Source organism: Macrotis lagotis, chromosome 5 (genome assembly GCF_037893015.1).
Source record: "Macrotis lagotis isolate mMagLag1 chromosome 5, bilby.v1.9.chrom.fasta, whole genome shotgun sequence".
NCBI classification, from domain to species: domain Eukaryota; kingdom Metazoa; phylum Chordata; class Mammalia; order Peramelemorphia; family Peramelidae; genus Macrotis; species Macrotis lagotis.
In genome coordinates this window covers 214,863,611-214,879,668 of record NC_133662.1, presented here as the reverse complement: position 1 = coordinate 214,879,668, position 16,058 = coordinate 214,863,611, and the positions used below count along the sequence as shown (strand labels likewise).

Sequence of the window (16,058 nt, the reverse complement as noted above, 5' to 3'; positions counted from 1 at the left end):
CCACGGGGATCTCTGGGCCTCATCTTCCCCCCGAAACCCCCAAAGAAGACCTTGACCGACCTTTCCTTGGTCCTCTGGTCCTGGAGGCCGCCCGCCCCTCCCCGGACCCCCCTGCATCTCTTCCTTCTCTGTCTGCCTGATGGATCTTCATCTGACCCACGCCCCTTAACCGTGATGCCCCCACCAGGGTCCAGCCTTGACCCTCTTCCCTACTCCTTTTATCCATTTCACTTGAGGAAATTTTGTCATGTTTACGCTTCTCGGGTCTTTTGATTCAGCTGGACTCACTCTCCCTTATGCTTCAGCCTCACACCTGGAATCTTGAATTGCAAGTATTATGGACGTCTTAAATATAACATGTCTCTCCCCCTCCCTCCCTCCCAAATCCTTTACTCTTCTGAACTGACTCATTTCCCTTGTGGGAAACCCCCCTTGTCACCATGGTTCACAACATTTTTCCTTCTTTACTCACATTCATCCCACATATCCTATTGCCAGATCTTGTCGTTTCTACCCTTAGACTTTCTTTGGTATGTGTCCCCTTCTCTCCATTCACAGTACTGCCACCCAGGTGCATCAGAGACGATGAGCCTTGATGACTGGGGAGAACATGGGGGTGCCTTCAAGAGAAATGAGGAATTTCAGACAAATAAGGGTTTTGGCAGGAAAGATGAGCATTACACCTTATTCTCCTCTACTTAACATGGACAGCGTCTGTCTTGCTGTTTTCTGTACTTTCTCTATCAAATCCATGCCTTTCATAGATGACTTCACTCAGGCCTGAAATATTCTCTTCTCGCCTTCACCCCCTTCCTAGCCTGGAGACTTAACTTAAATCCCAATTTCTTTTGGAGGCCTTTAACTTCTTTCCCTTTCCTACACCCCCCACTCCTACGCTTCCCCCTTTTTTTTCCTTGTTCCATAATTGACTTTATAAGTACAAGATGATGGAGCTACAGGTAGATAAGAATTTGAGAAACACTTGGGAGTTTTAGTGGACTTAACAGTATGATGTAGCACCCCCCCCCAAAAGGAAATGTATTTATGGGCTACATTGCTACTCTTCCCTTAATGTTTATATGTTGCCTCTGGGATAGCATCCCATTTATAACCACCTATACCATTAAATGTAATTAGTTGCTAGCTTGCTCTCCCTCTTTAGAATGTAAACTCCTTCAGGGAAGGGACCCTGGTTTTTCACTGACTTCCTTGTACCTTTAGCTTTTGAGCCTAAAACTTTGACTCATAGTTAAGATAGTGGATCTTAATGCTTAATTGCTAATTCACAGAACTGATTAGATAGAAAATTTCTATTATTTTCAGTTTTTATGAGTTTTAGGAAACAACTGGATTTTAGGCTCATGGAGTTGTGTAGTGATGATATGTAGAGATGTGTAGGAATCATATGGAACAGTGATCCATAAAATATTATTTCTCTGCTACATTTGCCTTGTACCAACCAGCTCATTCTCTTAGATCCTAATGGACTTTTAAATTTTACTTAATTTGTTTGCTTGACTGGTAATAAGTCAGCCAAAATTCCAATTTACTTATATAAATATAAGAAAGAACTGTGGGGAAAAATGGGAAAGAGTTTTACTCATCCAATTGCAGAGCTAAATTTGCAGTCATTAATAGTAACTCTAATTTGTTCCATTTTGTTCTTTTTATAAGGAAGCACTTCGCAGATTCCATTTCCCAGGGCCTCTTTGTGGTTGGGTGATGAACCTGTTTTCTCTGAGGCTATGCAAGTAAATTGTAGGCATGTCTTGGGGAAAAAAGTCAAAAAACTCATTTTTGAGTACCAATCTAGCTAAGTATGGAGGGAGACATCACCAGCAATTTGACTGAGTTTTTGACGGTTGTAACAAAGAAACAAAGGAAAGTACATTATGACCTTCAGTCTTCTACATCTTGCTTCTCCTTCTCCAATTGAGAAAAGGGGCAGAACGTTCTAAGTGCAACAGTTTTTGGACTTTCTTTAAACTTTCCATTGTACTATAAATGTGAGATACTGTTAGGTGACCAAAGAGTGCAAATAATGCTGGAGGAGCCAAATCATCATTCTCAACATTCTTGCTAATAAAAGCAGAGGGAACGGTCAATTTCTACAGCATGGTAAGAGATGCTCATAAAGATGATCAAAAAAGGAGGCGGCAGGCTGTTTTATCTTATGTTTTATCAAACACCCAAAGGCAACAAGAAACCTGATTTCATGGAATATTGTAGTACCAGTGATAATAAGTATTTGCAAAAAAGACCATTATGAAAGAAATTGCAAATCATATTTCAAGAATAGGTACTCAGGATGAGGAGACAAAGAAATTCTACCAAGAACTTGGTATAGGATTCTCCAAATTAAATCAGCATATATCCTGATACTTGGTGAAATCAGTGCAAAGTTGGAAAAAAGGCAAGTTCAAGGAGACATATGATAAAACATGGTTCAAGAAGCAGAAATGAGGGAAGCAAAATAGCAGTCAATTAGATTGAAGTATTGAGCCTTTTTTATTATGAATACTTGCTTGGAGAAAAGAATTGGTAGATGCTAGATGACATGATTGCTAAATCGTGAAACACCAACAACAAAAAAGTTATTTTAACATCCAGGAAAAAAGACTTGTTATTGATGAAATGTATTCCTGAATCAGTCGTCTGTGTACAGACCACCAATTTGTCAGAGTTATAATCAGAATTCATAAAACATAAGAAGAATTCAATGAAAAATATAATGTATAACTAATTAATATGGCTCAGCACTGAATTATTAAACAAGTAATTGACAATTCAAAATGGAAAAGAGACGTGAACTACTTATAATGATTTTATAAAGAAGTTTTATAAATCTCAGTTCATTGCCACAGCAAAGATCACTGCCCAAAGCAGCCCTGAATAGGAAAATGAACTTATTTATAAATTCTTATGAAGAAGGATATTGGAAAATTGTGAGTGCCTCGAGAAGCAGTGGAAGGCAGTTGTTTTAAAGACACATTTGCAAGGTAATCTAACCAAGAAAAATCATCCTAAGGGCCCAAAATAGAGAAAAAAATTTTTAAAAACTATTATGACCAATTGCTTTTTTCATCTAGGGTAGTGGAACCACCACAGTTGGAGTCTTTAACACTATAGACTTGAATGTACTTTTCAGGGGAAATAATAGCACTAACAAGGATGAGAACAAAGATGGGGAGGACATTCAGATTGGACCAAGATGGGATCTGTCCTGGAAGTGACATAATTATGACAGTCTCGGGAGTTCAAAATGCACAAAAAGTTTGAAATGAAATCTCAAGATAATATAAACAATACTCTCCCACTTATACAAAATTTGAGAATTATTTAGTATCAAATAGATGCCATCTCTGAAGAGTACTGATACACAGGAAACAAGCTTTCAGAAGTAGTATTCACCAAATGATCATCACATCTTTACCACTGCATAATTGAATGAAAGACATATAAAAGATCTCAAGTATGTTTTTTGTTTATTGATTATGAAAACACAGTTGATTTAATTGAGCATAACACCTATTACAGGCTGTTTTTCAATGGTATCTCTGATCTATCAAAATCAAGGGTCTTTGAATATAAGGATAAAAATTCTTTTTAATGACGTTGTAATCAATGCTGTGATGGAGAAGGAGATGAAGGGCTCAACTCAAATGGAAGAGCACTTGCCCATTGATGATGAAGTACTCCATGTGGTCCTGTTGACAGATATTATTGTGCTTTTTATATCAAAGCCTGCATAGCTCTGCAGAGTCCATCCTGGAAGAGAATTTTAATCACTTAGAATTCGTTGTGCTCATGCCAAACAGAAGAAGAATATCCATTTGGCCAGATTACAAGATGCATTTGGATGGACTGCCTATAGCGTTTGTTTATTGGTATTTTCTCTGGGACAGACAGCATAGATTAACAATGAATTGGGATCCCCCCAGATCTGAGCAAGAAGAACCAGCCAATTAGATTGAAGCATTATGTCTTTTTTTTGTTATGAACACTTGCTTTGAGGAAAGAATTGGTAGATGCTAGGTGTGTTGATTGGTAAATTATATAACAAGAACAAAAGCAAAGGTTTTATTTTAACATCCAGGAAAATGACCACAAGCTTTCCATGAAAGCAAAGGCCCACCTTCTTTATGTCAATATTCTACTGGAATTGCTATAGAACAATGAAACATGGAATACAAGTCTCCAAAGAATTAAAAATGAGTATCACACAAAGGGCAGTGTAAAATACATGGTGGATGTTTGACTGTAACATTTAGTCATTGAGAATTCAAAGATGTCTTTGAGGAATTATATGATTAGAGAAGATTAGTTGGTTAACTGGAAAGACTGAAGGGTGAAATAAGGATGGATAGAAGTTACCACCAGAAGCAAGTGAAGAGACTTTCAGAAGGTTGGATGGACCTCTTATGGCATATATATATATGTGTGTGTATATATATATATATATATGGAAGGACATGGATTTGCATCTGATGGTCATGTTTGAATGAGTTGTGATATGTATATTTGAAAATACTTCCAGAGCAATGAGATCACAGATCCATTTTAGTATCTGAAAGTATATGGGAGTCTTAGTGAATAAATTCTAGGATTTAGGATTTAGGAATGTAGTTTACCTAACTTCTAGGTTCATGTAAAGATTAAGTGTTTACCTTGGACTGAATATAGCTGAACCAAAGTAATAGAATTGACTTGTTACCTCCTTATCTTGGGGCCTAAATATGTATATCTGTAACTTCCAGATATTGATTTTAATTTTTCTTCTTGGAGTAACATGGAATAAGCCTACTTACTCTTATACATTATATACTATAATTATAGACCTTCAGATATTTGAAGGTTGCTATTAAAAACTCAGTTTCAGGTTAAATATCCCTGATGCACTCAATTATTCTTCATATGATATTTCTTAATAGGATTATACTTAGAACTGAATAAAATGGGCAAATATATTTTATAAGCCAAATAAACTAAATATATTTTAATTATATTTCTGCATTTTTCTCTTACACTGGAAAATTGATAGTTATTTGAATTGTATATATCTGCTTTTTTTTTTTTTTACAGATCATCTATCCCTGCTTCTCGGGCACTTTGGCAAGTATTTTATTTCATTGCCTTATTTATAGAAGAAACCAAGACTGGAAGCTTTCAAGAACTGTAAATTAGTAGCCACATCATGGTGCAAGTTCACATTCCCCGTATTTTGGTTTAGTTATTCAGATAGTAGACAAGAGAGAAAAACATATGTATTGCTAGTGGATACTGTGATATTTTTACATTTTCATATTGCTGAATGGGAAACTTAAGTGTCACATTGGATAAAGCACTAGGCCTAGAATCAGGAAAACCTGGGTTAAAGACTGACCTCAGACACTAGCTGTGTCATCCTGGGCAAGTCACTTAACTTCTCTTTGCCTCAGTTTCCTCAACTGTAAAATGAGTATAGCAACATCTATCTCATAGACTTATTGTGAGAATCAAATGAGATAATATTTATAAAGCACTTCAGTGTCTGACACATAATAGACATTATTTAAGTACTTGTTTCCTTCAATTCCCCTAAAATATTGTAGTCTCTTCAATAGGATCAAATACTCTTCTGGGCCTAGTGTGCTAAAAAAATAAGATTTCAAATCAGATCCCTTAGCACTTAAAAGTCCAAGGTAGACAATAATAACAATAGTCAAATTAAAAGGTGTAATATATTCAAACAAAGAGTAAATACATTTATTTCAGTGGTTAATAAAGAGGGAATAACAAAATATAGCTCCAGTTAACCTTAGAGAAAGTTACTTGGAAAAGTAAGACTTCAGAATTCATTTGAGAGGAAGAGAGTTTGTTGAGCTGTGACAGTGAGGATATTCTAGATATGGACAGTGGCTTGAGAGAGAGGAGTTGATGATGTATAGTGAATAGATAGATTGGTCTGGAAAGAGTGGTAGAGGGTAAGGGAAGAATGAAAGAGGCCCTGTGGTAGTTTGTAATGGTTTGGCAAGATCTCTCTTACTCCCAATCTAGAGTCCCTCATCTCGTGATTTACCACTGTATCTGATCATTGAATCCTCATCCCTGGGTATCATTCAATATTTTTCTACATTAAAATTGAATTAGATATTATAAATTATTGTAATATAGACATGTGTGAACTTTAGAATATATTGAAATTTCAATACTCTTAGTTCCTCAAACAAATTTGAGTTTATCATTTAAAACACTTAGTAGCTGGTATCCTCATCTCTTCAAGAGATCATTTTAAGATGATAAGATAATACTGATTTTATGCATGAATTTCTGATTTTCTCTTTTTCTCATGAGACAGCTGGAACAACCTAAGAGAAAGAAGTGTTCTCTTCCTACTTAAACTCACTTCTTCTTACATGTATGTTGGATGTTTTCCTCCCATCTTTTCCCTTTTTGCTTCAGAAGACTTATTGAGATGTGGTGGTTTCAACAAGGACTCAGCTTTCTCCCTTCAGCCCTTGTTATTTGGACAGCTGCTGCTTTCATCTTTTCTTACATTACTGCGATAACTCTTCACCATGTGGACCCTGCATTACCCTATATCAGGTCAGTAAAGTATATACAGTTATTGTGATAATAGACACTGGATGTGACTGATTTTTATCTGGCACTCTTTCCCATGATCACTTTTAAATTGAAAACTAAAAATTAAAAACAGATTTGTAGGTGGAAATTTCATACTGGCCACACCTATAAAAAGAAAACTGTTCAGTTCAAAAGAAAACTGTTCAGTTCAGTTTACCAAGCATCTAGAAAGTGCCTCTTATGTGTGAGTCCCTTTGCCAGGTGCTGGAGATGCAGAGATAAACACTAAAGAGTTTCTGCTGTCTTGGAACTGAGATTCCACTGAGAAATACAATGTGTGCAAAGACAAAGGAAGGCAAGATAGTTTGAGGAGAAAGAGATCAATAGAGGATCTGGGAAAGCTATTAACTCTGTAATCCAGTCCAGCACTGATGGAGTTTTGCGCTAGGTGCCAGAGGTCATACCCAGTTTGATCACTAGTCCTTCCCCTCTGGAGCTTCCAGACTATCCTGATAATGTCCTTACATGATATGAGCTTTAGAGATGCATACATGCAATGGGAAGTCTAAAGGGAAAGGGCATTCCTTTTCTTATGAGATGGTACAGTGTGGGAAGCAAATGGTTTTCTGTAATAAAGAGGACTAATAAAGGGAGTAGAGTGATTAATTTGCAAGTGGTATTTGGGAGTTAGATTCTGGACTAGTGAATGTTGAGGCAAATGCTACAATAGAATTGAAAGAAGGAGGCAGTCCTCCAAATACCCAAAATGGGCAGAATTTGACAAGAAAAGGAACTTAACAGAAGCTTTCAAGTTCCCTTCTTTATGGAACAGTATTGTCTGTATGTCACAAGATTCAGACAGCAGAATTCTGTTCATCTTCCTTCCTTTTTCTTTATATTAGGCGTGTTAAAAAAAATTAAAAATCTGAGGAGGAAGGTTAAAAAGTTTTTTCATTAAAATAAATTTTTTCATTATTGGATATGGTGACCTGCTTCTCCATGTTCCAATCTGAAGCTTTTTTAAAGCAATAGAGCATCTCACTGACATAGTTGGATAGGAAAGAAGAGAAACAAGTGTTTTAGCAGAAATATTACTAAAAGTACAGTTTATCCAAGATACACAATTCCTGCTTCTCATAATATCCTTTTTATTTGGAAAAGTAAACCTTAATATATTAGAAAGGTAAAAACTTTTAAGATTTGATAAAACACATGGTTTAACTTAACTTTAAAAAGGTCAGGGAGGGGTGGCTAGGTGGTACACTGGATGGAGTACCAGCCCTGAAGTCAGGAGGATCTGAGTTCAAATCCAGCCTCAGATACTTAATGATTATCTAGCTGTGTGGCCTTGGGCAAGCCACTTAACCCCCATTACCTTGGAAAAACCTAAAAAAAAAAAAAAAAGATCAATGAAAGAGCTGAGCTAGACCTAAGAGTTTTATTTTTTAAAATATCTGTGACACCATGTATGGCCTGTCACCAGATACAGAAACAGAATGAATAAAGAAGATTGCAAGTAGGGTGAACTGAAATTTACTGAATCCCTAAGGGCTTAGGAATTCACTGTCCCAATTGCAAGGTTTTAATTAACTAAAAATCTCTACTTTTGTAAGCTCTGACTAAGCAAGATTAATTCTATCACTTGATCACTTTTTCTCAATGTTTACAGTGGGAAGATTAATACATATAACATTCCTTCAATTGTTTGACTTTCTCCTCTGAGGACATTTCTGGTTCTGTTTTAATCCACTCATCATTGAAACTCCCAGGCTCTATTTAAAAGGGTATTGCTACCTTTTCTTACACTCATTACAGTTTCTAATTTGTTTTCTTTAACACACTCCAACCATCATCCTTTAGCTCTTGGTTTTTGTTTTTGTATTTTGACAAATGAACAAAGCAGCTTTTTGGAGTGACAAGGAAGGTCCATCTGTGGGGTAGTAGATACTGACATAACAAAGGCATTTTATCATTTGCCAGTTCATGTTTAGAACAGGTAGCCTACCTAGTGGACAGTTATTTTAGTCAGTTAGAGCACCATATTAGCGAACCTAGATTCTTCTGCTTTCACTCCATTTAATTTCAGTCCATTATTACTCCTAGAATACCCTAAACCTCAGTCAACCGTTGTGAAATTGATTGTAAAAATTGTTACTAGGCACAGTGGATAGAGCACCGGCCCTGGAGTCAGGAGTACCTGGGTTCAAATCCGGTCTCAGACACTTAATAATTACCTAGCTGTGTGGCCTTGGGCAAGCCACTTAACCCCATTGCCTAGAAAAAAACCTAAAAAAAAATTGTTACTAAAATCACAACCCATGGCATATATATTTACTATTAGGTGAATTTGAAAGTTTGCCCCTCATCTATCCTCCCATTCTAATCTTTTTCATTTTTCTTTCTACTTAACTTTAACCACTTCAGTTATATCCTCGACCTTTTGATAATATCCCTTCCTTTACATGATCCTTTAGCCCTTTTGATCTGCTATTTCAATCTGCTAACCTTCTACCTTGATCAGTTCCTACCATCTAACTCCTTCAATTCCACTCCTGAACTGTTGTGGGTTTCCCTTCAGATTTATGCTTTCTACTAATCCCTGTCTGTTGTACATTTATCCTTCCTTGACTCACTTCTTGTTGATATTTTCATCCCTCCCACACTTTTCTCTTCTCCAGATCCCAGTGCTGATCTTTCCACTTGATTCTTTGCCTTTTACCTTATTGACAACACTGAGTCTATCTTTGGTGAATTCCCTCATCTCCTATATTCTCACTGCAAGTCATCCTTCCCATTAATCTTCTAAGATGAAGGAATGAGAGGAAAAAAATTTTAGCAGCATTTGAGATTCAGAATACAAAAGAAATGGTCTTAAGAACTTAAATTCTAACAGGGAGATAACACAATACATGATGACATACATATTATTTATATAATAGTTACCATTTAAATGATGCTTTACAAAGTAAAGAGCTATATAAAAATCTTACTTAATTTGTAAAGCAAACTGCTTTACAAGAATCTTACTTTACACTGACAGTAATCCTAGGAGGCAGTCATTATTATTATCTTCATTTTACAGATAGGGAAACAGATAGATGTTAATTGATTTCCCAAGGGTCACACAGCTAATAGATATCTCAGTTTGAATTTGAATTCAGATCTTCCTCTCTTCAGTATAAGGATTGAATATTCTTAATGCCATCTAGAAGAGAATGGTTGGTGTCTGGGGAAAGATATTTGTTCCTGTCAGTGTTAATTTAATTACAGAAGACAAGGGAGAAGAGGACAAAGAGAAATATCAAATGATAGTGGATTTAGTCATAAGATGTCAATTAGAGGCCTTGGGCAGAAGAGGTAGTCATAGAAGCTGAATTGCAAAGAACTTAGGAGTAAATGGATGGTGAAGAAAAAGTAGGGAATTTTGAGTATGCATTAGTTAAAGTAGGTAAAGGAAGCAGAAAAATAGAATAAGCCTGGAAGGTGGTCAGGATAAAATAAAAACTTTTTTTCAGGATAGGGAAAATGGGAACATGTTTGTAGATTGAGGTAAGAAACCTAGCAGATAAAGAATGGAAATGGATTGAGAGGAGGAAGTACACCCTTCAAGGTCAAAATTTTCATAGAATTGTCCTGTGACATTGATCCTCTGATGCTTCATCCTAGTCCTGCTCCTGCCATGATAAATCATACTCTGAAATGGATTTCCAAAGGGTGTCCCTTGGGAAAGGATCCACATCTCTATAGTAGGGCAATGTAGTGTTGGCTCAGGAGACCATTATGTCTAGCCAATCCTAGATTCCCAATGATGCCACTGTCTGGTTGCCTTAGTTCCCTGCTTTTCTCTCTCTAACTCTGGGTATGGAATCAAAACAACAAAACCATGGACTCTAAAAGGAACATGTCAATTGAGTGCTTGATGAGTCTACTGGAATTTCCCAGTAAACAGCTGAGAGCTCCTCTCATCCTCTTCATCTTAAGGATAGAACCTAGGGAATTCACATCATTTTTTCCTGGCTACTTTTCTCGATTTTAACATCTTCAGAAATTCATCATCCTGCAAGATTCCCTGTCCTGGTTACATAAACCCATCATGGCTGAGGTGGTTAACCTTCCTTCCCTTCCCCCACTTTTCTGCTTCTTTTTATGTGTTTTCTCCCTCATAGATTGGGAGCTTCTTGAAGGAAGTCATATCTTATGTCTTTCTTTGTATCACCAACAGTCAGCACAGGGCCTGGCCCAAAAAAGGTATTTAATAAATATTTATTGACTGTCTTCTGTTGCTTCTTGGTATTCCTCCCAGCTCTTAAATATAAATGTCCCTAAAGTTCTATTGTAAGTTCTCTATCTGCTGTCACTCTAAGTGTTTATATCTACTTCCAGGACATGAGAAATGACCTTTATACAGATTTCTAAATCTGTGTCTCATGTCCCATAACCTCCTCAGTTCCAGTTCCATATTTTTTTTACTGCTGATACATACATCTTCTGAATGACTTAATACCTCAAACTTAGTATTTCTAAAATTGGCCTTATCATCTTCCCTACCTAAACCTGCATCTCTCCCAATTTCCTTATTTTTATTAAAAGCACCATGATCATCTCCCTTATTCACTAAGACTTGAATTTTGCAGTTATTTTCATTTCTTCCCCATCTTGCCATTTCTGTTTTAAATGTATCTCTTCCCCTTGTCTCTTCTCTGCACACACACACACCGCCTTCCCCCCCCCCCCAACCCCCCCTCTGACATCATCCTGGTTCAAAATCTTTTCTCATACTCTCACAATAGCCTTCTCAGTGATTTTCCTGCCTCTAGTATCTCAGTTTTCCACACTGCTTAACAACTCTTCCTGTTAACACTATGGTCATGTTGTTCTTCTATTAAGACGTCTCTGGGGACATCTTATTTCCCACTGAATAAGATATAAGCTCCAGACTCTGGTATTTGAGGATTTCCACAATCTGATTCCAACTTAACTCTCACGCATTACCTCATACAATTCTCCTTTATAGAGTCCACATTAAATCCAAACTGGACAACTCTCTGTCTTTTCATTCTTGTCCTGCCTTCGCCTCACTCTTGTTGCTGGTCCTTTTACACACACATGCTTATCTTCATCTGTTGAAATCCGCCTTTCTTCAGTGTCCAGTTCAGATGATGCTTCCTCCATAAAGGGAGCCTTGAAGGACCCCTCTGCCCAAATGAAAGCGATCTTTTCTTTCTCAAATTGCTCACATTAGTATGCTGGAACCTCTCCTTCACAAATTACTCATATTACTGTTATTTGTGTACTTTTCATTCCTCTTGTCACATTCTTACATTTTGGCTATTTCAGCCATCATCACATTTTTATTAAGCACATCCTGGATCAGACCCTGCTAGCCACTAGGGGATACAAATATTTGTGGGATGAATATTTTTGTTGTATAGACATACATCACTTGTTTACAGCACTTTTGCTAGTTTGTCATTGCAGATAATTTCTGAGATTTCTTTATGAAAATGTTTAGTGATTCCCATTATGTTGACTGGCTTCTTGCATGCTTCTTGGCTGTCTTAATTAGTGTATTCTGAGTTTGTCCTTGGGAAGTTCAGTGTTTTAGATATAGATTATTTAGAATTTTTTCCCCCCCAGAAATGGGATGTTTCTGTTTCATTCAGACTAAAAGTTCAGTAGCCATTCTCAGGCCCCTTCCTGATATCAATTGATATTCAAACTTTATACGGTTCAGTTTTTCTGACCCTTCTTAGGCAACCTGGTGACTCTATTCCCAGGGCCTTGCCATAGATAGATAGATAGATAGATAGATAGATAGATAGATAGATATGCTTAGACTTAGCATAGACATCTACTGCAACTTCAGAACCCCCAAACTCATGTGATCTCTCAGCTTCAACTTTCCCAATAGATTGGATTCTAGATACACTGTATGTCTGGCTTAAGATGCTAGAACATCAGGCTGATCATAGTGACTGAATCTGAAAAAAAGTAGAAATTTTAGTAGACTTTTTTTTTCTTAAAAGGCAGAGAATTGGGGTGGCTAGGTGGTGCAGTGGCTAGAGCACCAGCCCTGGAGTCAGGAGTACCTGAGTTCAAATCCAGCCTCAGACACTTAATAATTACCTAGCTGTGTGGCCTTGAGCAAGCCCCTTAACCCCATTGCCTTGCAAAAAACCTTAAAAAAAAGGCAAAGAATTGTGGAGATCTAGTGAATTCTAGTATATGTGAGTTAAGTAGTTAAGTGTTATAGTCTTTTTGCAATAAAGAGAGAGAGAGAGAGAGAGATCTCAGGATAGAAACTCATGTTAAATGAAGCAGATTTTTAAATTTAGTTTCTCCCATTACCATCATGTAGAGTAAAACTGTTTTCTGGTGAAGAAAGCATTCCTTATCCTGACAAGTCAGGTTATATCTTCATATCACCTGATGTGGGGGCATGATGGGGTTGAGTAATGTGTCACCATCATTGGTCCTGGACTGCAGAAATGAGAATGGGTTAATAATATAATCTTTAGTTACCAGAAAGAATACTTTTTTTAATTATTTGTTTTTATGTGGATGAATGAAGCACAGTCTTCTCAATACCAGTAATATCAAATCCCAAAGGAAACTGGGACTACAAAGCCATGAATAAAGATAATCATGAATAATATTAATAATAGCCAGCGTTCATATAGCACTTATAGTAGTCCCAGGGACTGTGTGCTAAGTACTTTAGATTTGATTCTCACTACATTATGGATGAGAGCTGCTCTTACTATCTCTGTTTTATAGATGAGGCAAATAAAGGTTAAGTGACTTATCTAGTAAGTACCTGACACTAGATATGAACTCAAGACTGAAGACTTGGATCTCTGTCCACTACTGCATATTGACTTAGAGAAAAACACACTTTAACCATATTTTATGTTGTTTTATATTTTTATTTGTTTTCTTAAATATTTCCCAATTACATTTTAATCTGGTTCCCAGGTCTGGACTTTTGGTATGTCTGATACCTGTCCTCTCCTCAGTAGGTGCTTAATAGATACTGAAGATGATGATGATGATGATGTTGTCAGTTCCTCTTTGCTCCCTAAAGGTTTCCTTTCTGGCATTTGTATAACATGATCATAAGGGAAGGCACACAATTGAAGTAAAAAAATATAAAACCAAGCATACTGTTATATTCTTTTTAAGGAAAGCCATGTGAAAAAATTATGTCAAAATGGATTTCTCTGTAGAATAAAAGTCTCTGACTTAACTTTCTTCCTCGGTGTGAATAATGAACAGGGGGGTTTTGGTGCAGATATCAACATATTGATATTTTTCTTTCAGTGACACTGGAACAGTGGCTCCAGAAAAATGCTTGTTTGGGGTAATGTTAAATATCGCTGCAGTCTTGTGTAAGTAATGTCAATGATCTTAACATCTTCTGTATTTAATAGTAACCATTGGTTGATTAAAGTATATAGTTGAAAATAGGAGTAGCCAAACCTATTCAAATCTAAAATAATTGCTCATCTTGTCACACTTCAAGAATATGCCATTTCATCAACTCTCACATCAACCCAGATCTCTGAACTTCCTCAGAAACTTTCTAAAGCATCTTCAAAAGTTACTTTGCCACAGAATTTACCTGTAGCCCAGCTGGTAATGAACCTCTCCCAACTTAATTGGTCCAGGCATTAACTGGCAGACATTTAGACTGTCACACCAGACCTGTGTTATAATGGGTGAAAAATTACCTCAAATTTTATCCAGATTATTTTTCAATTGAATTATTATTTTTTTTGGAAATAAATACATGTTGATTCTTTTTTTTAATTTGTGTTTTCAGAATGTGAAAGAAATTGCTTTGTTAGGGCTTAGTGCAGTAGTTCAGGCAGCTCTCAGGGTTGCAGAATAACATAGCCTCATATATAATAACTTACATGATTTTCTTCCCATTTCACCCTTCCAGACCCAAAGAAGCATTTCAGCTGATTACTAGTTTTTCATACTTAGTATGGACCCTAGGTATTTCTTCCTGACTTACCCCACAAATCAAGGACAAATAAAGAGAAAAGAGAAATCCTCTCAATCCCATCCAATAATAATAAAGGGAAATATGTTCCAACAGGATGGAGGGAAAATCAGTTGTTCCCTGTAAATGATTTAGGGTCAGTCACAAATTGGTGAAACCTCCTTCAGTATTTGTGCCTACCTCTAATCCCATCTCTGTCTATCTATATTTATGTGTTTGTGAGTCTGTGTGTGTGTGTGTGTGTGTGTGTGTGTGTGTGTATTTTTTTGCACTTAGGAAAATGTAATTGTATTTTATTTTAACCCATCTGATCTCTTAGATTTAAATAAATAAGGAGGTTATTAGTTACATTCTTTATAACAGTGTAACAAACAATAGAACAAAGTCATACATAGCTATTTACAATGTGACATCTCTGAATATGATCATGGCCAAAGTCATCTGTAACCTATTTTTATGAACACAAATATCCTCATTTCCTGAAAAGTCTCAACATTCAGTTCTCTAAGGATACTGATCAAATTCTTTCCTTTTTTTTTTTTTTAACAATTTAGCATTAAGCTAAAGTTAATTTAAAAGTAATTTATTTAACTCCTAGTTTTTCTTACGAGTTCTTCATAAAATTACTGTTAAATTCCTAGGTTCTTGTACTTTTTAAAGATACAGCTCTATTTGGTCAGCCAGGTGGCTCCAGTGAATGGAACAGTGGGTCTGAAATCAGGAAGACTCATCTTTCTGAGTTCAAATGTGGCCTCAGATACTTGCTAGCTGTGTGACCCTGGGCAAGTCATTGAACCCTGTTTGCCTCAGTTTCTCATTTCTAAAGTGTCCTAGAGAAGGAAATGGCAAAACCACTTTAGTATCTTTGCCAAGAAAACCCAATTTGGGGTCACTAAGAACCAGATATGGCTGACACGACTGGATGACCAAAAATTGCATCTATATCTCTATGAAAAAAGGCTATTGAAGTTGGTATTATGCCCATCATACCAATGTTTGTATCTTCCTAGTTTGCTTCCATGCTAGTCTACATATCATTTTTAACCTCATTATCTCCATTCTTTTCTTTGCCTCAGTTCTACATCAGCTATTTTCTCTCCTCAGTAAGACATCTCACAGTGAACCAACTCAACTTTACACTATTCTTCATTTTTGAATCTCTTGCCCCTCTTTGACTTGTCACTGATCATGCTTAGTTAAACTTCACTGTTATTCCCACCATTTACCTCCTTCATTCCTATTCATGTGCTTCTGACAAGTAAATTATGAAATTGCATTGACCAGGTCCATTGTAAATTCACATGATGTAATTTCAACTGAACCTTCAATGTAAAAAGACAAAGGTTCTATTTCTTCCCAGTCAGTCTGCTATTTCCTACCTTCTCAGTTTCGTACATAACCAGTACCCTATCCTAACAGTCTCATACTTCACCAAAAATTATTGTGATCATTCCCTGAGACTTCCCCTTCTCCCCTCTTCCTTATC

At 36.5% G+C, this 16,058-nt stretch overlaps 1 protein-coding gene across 4 annotated transcripts in view; it reads left to right on the top strand.

The window, feature by feature from the left end:
* DRAM2 (DNA damage regulated autophagy modulator 2) overlaps positions 1-16,058 on the top strand; it is a 65,036-nt gene that overhangs the window by 284 nt on the left and 48,694 nt on the right. For 2 of the 4 annotated variants that reach the window (XM_074188402.1, XM_074188399.1), the window contains 3 exons: positions 5,083-5,112; positions 6,338-6,585; positions 13,885-13,952. In XM_074188402.1, coding sequence (XP_074044503.1) covers positions 6,407-6,585; positions 13,885-13,952 — 247 coding nt within the window. In that variant the 5' untranslated portion in view covers positions 5,083-5,112; positions 6,338-6,406. Of the gene's footprint in view, positions 1-5,082; positions 5,113-6,337; positions 6,586-13,884; positions 13,953-16,058 lie in introns of those variants that run through there. The other 2 variants (XM_074188400.1, XM_074188401.1) reach the window with 2 other exon arrangements.